At 42.4% G+C, this 8339-nt stretch overlaps 1 protein-coding gene and 1 long non-coding RNA gene across 2 annotated transcripts in view; both read right to left on the bottom strand.

Moving 5' to 3' along the window:
- Positions 1-1372: 1372 nt before the first annotated feature.
- Positions 1373-3730, bottom strand: LOC306752037. The gene is made up of 3 exons (XR_013771216.1): positions 3674-3730; positions 2399-2460; positions 1373-1503 (listed from the first exon to the last, which is right to left on the bottom strand). It is a non-coding gene; the product is annotated as an uncharacterized lncRNA (long non-coding RNA).
- Positions 3731-4335: 605 nt separating this feature from the next.
- c4h11orf98 (chromosome 4 C11orf98 homolog) overlaps positions 4336-8339 on the bottom strand; it is a 6770-nt gene continuing 2766 nt past the window's right edge. The window contains exons 2-4 of the mRNA XM_079236434.1: positions 5650-5774; positions 5477-5574; positions 4336-5111 (exon numbers count right to left, since the gene is read on the bottom strand). Of these exons, the coding sequence (XP_079092560.1) occupies positions 4999-5111; positions 5477-5574; positions 5650-5774 (336 nt within the window). The 3' untranslated portion in view covers positions 4336-4998. The remainder of the gene's footprint in view (positions 5112-5476; positions 5575-5649; positions 5775-8339) is intronic.

Here is an 8339-nt window from a genome sequence, read left to right as displayed (position 1 = left end):
AATCTGAGTACCTGGTAGAGAACAGAGTACCTGGTAGAGAACAGAGTACCTGGTAGAGAACAGGGTACTAGGTAGAGAACAGAGTACCAGGTAGAATCTGAGTACCTGGTAGAGAACAGAGTACCAGGTAGAGAACAGAGTACCAGGTAGAATCTGAGTACCTGGTAGAGAACAGAGTACCAGGTAGAGAACAGAGTACCAGGTAGAATCTGAGTACCTGGTAGAGAACAGAGTACCTGGTAGAGAACAGAGTACCTGAACAGGTAGAGAACAGAGTACCTGAACAAGGTAGAGAACAGAGTACCTGAGCAGGTAGAGAACAGAGTACCTGAGCAGGTAGAGAACAGAGTACCTGAACAGATAGAGAACAGAGTACCTGAACAAGGTAGAGAACAGAGTACCTGAGCAGGTAGAGAACAGAGTACCTGAACAGGTAGAGAACAGAGTACCTGAACAGGTAGAGAACAGAGTACCTGAACAGGTAGAGAACAGAGTACCTGAACAAGGTAGAGAACAGAGTACCTGAACAGGGTAGAGAACAGAGTACCTGAACAGGTAGAGAACAGAGTACCTGAGCAGGTAGAGAACAGAGTACCTGAACAGGTAGAGAACAGAGTACCTGAACAAGGTAGAGAACAGAGTACCTGAGCAGGTAGAGAACAGAGTACCTGAACAAGGTAGAGAACAGAGTACCTGAAAAAGGTAGAGAACAGAGTACCTGAACAAGGTAGAGAACAGAGTACCTGAACAAGGTAGAGAACAGAGTACCTGAACAAGGTAGAGAACAGAGTACCTGAACAAGGTAGAGAACAGAGTACCTGAACAAGGTAGAGAACAGAGTACCTGAACAAGGTAGAGAACAGAGTACCTGAACAAGGTAGAGAACAGAGTACCTGAACAGGTAGAGAACAGAGTACCTGAGCAGGTAGAGAACAGAGTACCTGAACAAGGTAGAGAACAGAGTACCTGAGCAGGTGAGCTCACCCTTGTAGATGTCGTAGGTGTTGATGCCGTCCTGGGCCTTCATTAAGGGACAGTCCTGGTCCGTCTGGCAGTGGAACAGGAAGCAGTTATCGTCTCCGCCGTGTTTGTTGCCGTTGAACACGGCCATGTTGCATTTGGCGCCTTCAGAAACACAGAAACGGTGGAGAGTTTCACCTCAACCCTTATATAGATATAAATATAGATATGTGCAGGTGCAGGTGCAGGTCCCAGGAGGCTCACCTGGCTTCACGTCCTCTGAGCAGCAGGCGAGGACGCAGTCCCTCTCAGACCGGACCACGCGGGTGTCCATCGCCGTCGCCGGCCGGTTCAGCGCCTGCCGGACGTTCACGATGGCGCTCTGGTGCTGTCGGGAGAAACACGTCTCGGGCTCCACGGCGGACACAGGAAGTGATGTCATCAGCAGCAGCAGCAGCAGTGTCCAATAAGAGGGCAGCGTGTACGCCGGAGGAGTCATGGCTGGTCTGAAGTCTGCGACGGAGAACAAGGGAGGTACTCGACCTGCGCAGAGGTCAGAGGTCAGACTATAGTGTTGTAATATAGGATCATATTATTGCATACTTTGCACGTTAGCAAGCAGCTGCGTTCTGAGTGTAATGCTGCGTTCATGTGACGTGGGGATATTTCTGCCCACGTGATATTTGACCATTAGAAGAAGTTATGAATGATCTTTAACGCTGATATGAAGTCATGGAAACGTGATATTTATTGTTGGTATTTAATAAACCGGTGCAGGAGCTTGAACAGCGATTAAATGTCCACGTTAGGAACGAAGCGCCTGAACGCACCGAGGAGCGCCTGAACGCACCGAGGAGCGCCTGAACGCACCGAGGAGCGCCTGAACGCACCGAGGAGCGCCTGAACGCACCGTGGAGCGCCTGAACGCACCGTGGAGCGCCTGAACGCACCGAGGAGCGCCTGAACGCACCGTGGAGCGCCTGAACGCACCGAGGAGCGCCTGAACGCACCGAGGAGCGCCTGAACGCACCGAGGAGCGCCTGAACGCACCGCGGGCATGTTTCCTGGTCGTTGTTCAGAATGAACAATAACTCGTCGGTGCTTAAAGAATAAATGAATAAACCTCTTTAATCAGCTTCCATCACTTGTTATTGCGTAACGAGCCGCCGTGTTGCTGATGCTCATGAACGCTGCAGGTCGTTTATTCTGGACTCCAGAAGCTCGTCATCCTCAGTCTGACAGACGCAGAACCAAATTAGAAAAATCAATGCGTGGAGCGAAAAATAGAAATCTAAAAATGAACGTCGCTCCTTCGGGAGACAGAAAGATTTTCTGTTTTTAGCTATTCTGAGATGAACGAGGTCAGACCTCAGAGCTAAAAACAGAAGATCTCTGACTGACGAATGAAATGAACGTTTCGCTCGGAGCAGAAACTCACCGTCCTCCATCAGCCGCTGCGTGGATCTCCGGGTCCAACGTCCTCAGAGCCGGACTTCAGACCTGAGGGGACGGAGACTCGTTAGGACCGTGTCTGCTGCACCCTGTTCACGGCTGATCCACACAAACATTATGAACGAAACAAGTCAACATCACATATAAAACATATCAATGCAAATCAAAGTTCAGAAATTTAAAAAGAGAGAAAAACAACGAAAACTCTTTAAAATCTGAACAAAGTTGCATAAATAAATAATAAACGGCTCACTTTCTTGTTCTGGAGCTTTCGGGCTGAAGAAGCCCAGAAAAGCTGTGGTTTCTTTGTGTAAACGTATCGGCAGGTTCATTAATAATTAAGGCGGAAGATGAACAAAACAAAAACGGTTCAAGACAAAAGTATGGAGGATCAATAACGCCCAGTCTAGATGTCTTGGCCAAATTGAGTTTCAACAAAGATTTGTTGACATGAACCTTAAAGATAAGGACTCGCAAAAAAATAAAAATATATTGAATACAGAGTGAATGAACGGCTGTTTCTCTCTAGGAGAATCATTTTGCGCATTTGGCTCAAAAATAAACTCAATGAAATATGTTAAAGGACGTTATAACAGTTTACAGAGAACTGGTAGTCAGGATAAAGAGTTTTTATAATTCATTGCCGTCGTCTCCGGAGTGAAGGCATTGACTGAATGCTATATTTAGATTATTTCACCTCTTTATCTTTCCGTCAGAAGCAGTTATCTTACTCTCTTGAACAATATATTCAAACAATTGAATATTGTTTGAATATATTGTGCATTTTATTGCTCACCTGTGTATACATTTCTCCTTGTGGGATTAATACAGCAACCATCTACTTTCTCTCTTCAAGAACACCAGACTCCATTGACAAAAAACGTAATTTTACCTCAATCTTAGTGTTATGGTGTGATTTTGGTCTTTTAAAGGTGTATTTAGGGTTAGCTTAGTTTAACTGGTTATTTTAACAAAGTTCGTCACTATACTGATTACAGGATCTTTTCTACATAATTTGGCGGTGATGGTCTTCCATAAGAGACACAATGGGCGCTGCTAGCTTAAAGACACGTAAATAACGGAGCGGTCTTTGTTCGACATCGCGCTCAAAAGCAGCGAAAGTGTCTTTAAATCGCGCCACGACCCGCAGCTGGTTTGTGTCTCTGGGCCACTGGTCTGTCCGGCGTTGTTCCCAGTAACACCCGCCGCTGCAGCGGGTCGCTGTGCTGGTTTTAATGGTGCTAACGGGACTCGCTTCTACCTGCGTTTCCAGCGGGGACTCGTTCAGCTCGCAGCCGCGTCCATCGCGCTCCCGTCGGCCACAGCGCGGCGCGGCCCCGCGGAGATCCCAGTCAGACCAGTTCCGTCCCAGCGGCCGATCAATAGAGCATGCACCCTTTAAACAAAGCGGATCAAATGATGAAGATCATTATGGGATGGGGAAGAGCAGCGGCTGGTTTCTGTCTGCAGGAGGAAGAGACATCACATGATGGCTGGTGAGGAAGAGGAGGATGATGCTGCTGGTGAGGAAGATGATGATGCTGGTGAGGAAGAGGATGAGGAAGATGATGCTGGTGAGGAAGAGGATGAGGAAGATGATGCTGGTGAGGAAGAGGATGCTGGTGAGGAAGAGGATGAGGAAGATGATGATGCTGGTGAGGAAGAGGATGAGGAAGATGATGCTGGTGAGGAAGAGGATGAGGAAGATGATGCTGATGAGGAAGATGAGGGGCCCTGGTCAGCAAAACACATCTTTATGCAAATAAAAGATAATTAATACAATTTAACTGTAAAATAAAAACATGTCATCAGTTTATGAGTTCATCGATAATTAAAGAGGCTCAACAGAACCAAACACACGAGAAACACAAAATATGGAAGATCAGTAATACCAAGAAAAAAAGTGTGACATATTGGGAGAAAACTATGAATTTATTAAAATAACTAAACGTCACAAAAAGTTTAAAATAACAGCAGAAGACGTTTTAAGTTCCTGTCAACCATATTTATAATATCTATATTTATAATATATATCTATAAACACACGGTCAGAATGAAACAAAGCAGGAAGGTAAATGTTTTCATGTTTAATAAAACAATAAAGAGATTGTAATGATTTATGACGTGAACATCTTATAAAACACTTTCACGTTTTATTGAGACAACGAACATAAAACTATGGAAGGAAAATAAACCAAAACCCCAAAATATGCAAATAATGAAAAAACTAAAAACACCATTTATTATTATGATTATATATTCTGAGAGGATTATGACAGTTATTTAATCTGAATTAAATCATGAGCTAATATTTATAAAAAATCTCACAATTTTGACCTAAAAACAGGTTTTGACTTAATAATGAAAATGAAAGAGAACATTTTGTCTTCATGTCTCTTTAGTTTCATAAATCAGACGTTGAAGTCAAAGCTTTGACCTGATTTATTTATTCATAGACACACACACACATATATATATATATATATATATATATATATATATATATATATATATATATATATATATATATATATATATATACATATAGCGGATCGTTGGCTCAGAGCCCTGGTGAGTTCGAGGTCTTCATTCCATGTCGTTCATCTCGACGTCCTCCTGACATCCGGCTGCTTTCTTCTTCTGCTGCTTCACTGGAGCCGGTGACGAGTCCGGCTTCTTCTTCGTTGGTGCTGCTTTGGCTGAGGAGGACAGGAGTTCAAACCTTCAGACAGAACGTCTTTCTCTGATAAATACGACTGGATTTTATAAACCTTCTGAACCCCGAAACGCTCTTATTTATAACATTATTAAAACATGTTTGATATTTATATTGTTTTCTTTTTAAATAAATGATCAAAGAACTTCAACTTGTTTGTTTCTTTTTAATGGTTTGTGTGATAATAACTCTTATTATTTTGTTATTCTGCTGTGAAGACGTTCTAGTTCTCTACTTCTAGTCCTGTTGTTTCCTTATAGATGAGCATATATATATATATATATATATATATATATATATATATATATATAGATACGAGGCATATAGAGCGGTGTTGGCGGCCCTCACCTTCCGTACATGCCTCGTCCTGCTTCCTGTTCTGCAGCTGCTTCAGCAGCTTCCGTTTCTTCTTCCCAGACAGAGTGATGTTCGCTCGCATGCTCGACCTGAACGCTCAAAACAAACAGTTAGTTCTCAAAGTCTCCCATCCCCCTCCTTCCCCCCCCTCCCCCGGTCCGTACTTCCTCCTCCTCAGGTGGTGGATGGTGGTCAGCCCCTCGTCCACCACGGCGCTGACGATGAGGTGCCTCTTCCTCTTCTCTCGGCTCAGGACGCGGCGCCGCTTGAAGAGCTTGTTAGCCAGTTCCTGCAGGACGACAACAACAACAACACCATGAACAACAACACGAACAACAACAACACGAACAACAACACCACAAACAGCAACACCACGAACAACAACAACACGAACAACAACATAAAAAACAACACCATGAACACCAATACGAACAACAACAACATGAACAACAACAACACCATGAACAACAACATGAACACCAACATGAACAACACCAACACCATGAACACCAACACGAACAACAACACCATGAACACAACACGAACAACAACATGAACAACAACATAAAAAACAACATCATGAACACCAACACGAACAACGACAACACGAACAACACCATGAACAACACCATGAACAACACCAACATGAACACCAACATGAACAACAACACCATGAACAACAACAACATGAACAACAACATGAACATGAACAACAACATCAACACCAACATGAGAAACATCAACACCATGAACATCAACAACATGAACACCAACATGAACAACAACAACACCATGAACACCAACACGAACAACAACACCATGAACACAACACGAACAACAACATGAACAACAACATAAAAAACAACACCATGAACACCAACACGAACAACGACAACACCATGAACACAACACGAACAACACCAACATGAACAACAACATAAACACCAACATGAACAACATCAACATGAACAACAACACCATGAACAACAACAACATGAACAACAACATGAACAACATCAACACCATGAACATCAACAACATGAACAACAACAACATCAACACCATGAACAACAACAACATAAACAACATGAACAACAACAACAACACCATGAACAACAAGACCATGAACATCAACAACATGAACAACAACAACATCAACACCATGAACAACAACAACAACATAAACAACATGAACAACAACATCATGAACAACAACACCATGAACAACAACACCATGAACAACAACAACATAAACAACAACACCACAAACAGCAACACCACGAACAACAACATAAACAACAGCAACACCACGAACAACATAAACAACAACAACACCACGAACAACAACATAAACAACAACAACATAAACAACAGCAACACCACGAACAACAACATAAACAACAGCAACACCACGAACAACACAAACAGCAACACCACAAACAACAACATAAACAGCAACACCACGAACAACAACATAAACAACAACACCACAAACAACAACACCACGAACAACATCATAAGCAACAACAACACCACGAACAGCAACACCACGAACAACAACATAAACAACAACACGAACAACAACATAAAAACAACACCATGAACACCAACACGAACAACAACAACACCATGAACACAACACGAACAACAACATAAACACCAACAACACCATGAACAACAACATAAACAACAGCAACACCACGAACAACATAAACAACAGCAACACCACGAACAACAACATAAACAACAACACCACGAACAACAACATAAACAACAACAACACCACGAACAACAACATAAACAACAGCAACACCACGAACAACAACATAAACAACAACACCACAAACAACAACACAAACAGCAACACCACGAACAACAACATAAACAACAGCAACACCACAAACAACAACATAAACAACAGCAACACCACGAACAACAACATAAACAACAACAACACCACAAACAACAACACCACGAACAACAACATAAGCAACAACAACACCACGAACAACAACACCACGAACAACAACACGAACAACAACATAAAAACAACACCATGAACACCAACATGAACAACAACATGAACAACATGAACAACAACAACACCATGAACACCAACATGAACACCATGAACACGAACAACACCAACAACATGAACAACAACAACATGAACAACACCAACAACATGAACAACAACAACATGAACATCAACAACATCAACAACATGAACAACAACACCATGAACACCAACAACATGAACAACAACAACACCAAGAACACCAACAACATGAACAACAACAACATGAACAACAACAACACCATGAACACCAACATGAACACCATGAACACGAACAACACCAACAACATGAACAACAACAACATGAACAACACCAACAACATGAACAACAACAACATGAACATCAACAACATCAACAACATGAACAACAACACCATGAACACCAACACCATGAACAACAACAACACCATGAACAACACCAACACCATGAACACAAACAATAACAACATGAACAACAACACCATGAACACCAACATGAACAACAACAACACCATGAACAACAACAACATGAACAACAACACCATGAACACCAACACCATGAACAACATCAACACCATGAACACCAACATGAACAACAACAACATCATGAACAACAACATAAACAACAACAACAACACCATGAACAACAACATGAACAACAACACCATGAACACCAACATGAACAACAACACCATGAACAACATCAACACCATGAACACCAACATGAACAACATCAACAACAACATGAACAACATCAACACCATGAACACCAACATGAACAACATGAACAACAACAAC

Source organism: Taurulus bubalis (assembly GCF_910589615.1).
Source record: "Taurulus bubalis genome assembly, chromosome: 20".
In the NCBI taxonomy this organism is placed as follows: Eukaryota; Metazoa; Chordata; class Actinopteri; order Perciformes; family Cottidae; genus Taurulus; species Taurulus bubalis.
This window is presented reverse-complemented; position numbering and strand designations above follow the sequence as displayed.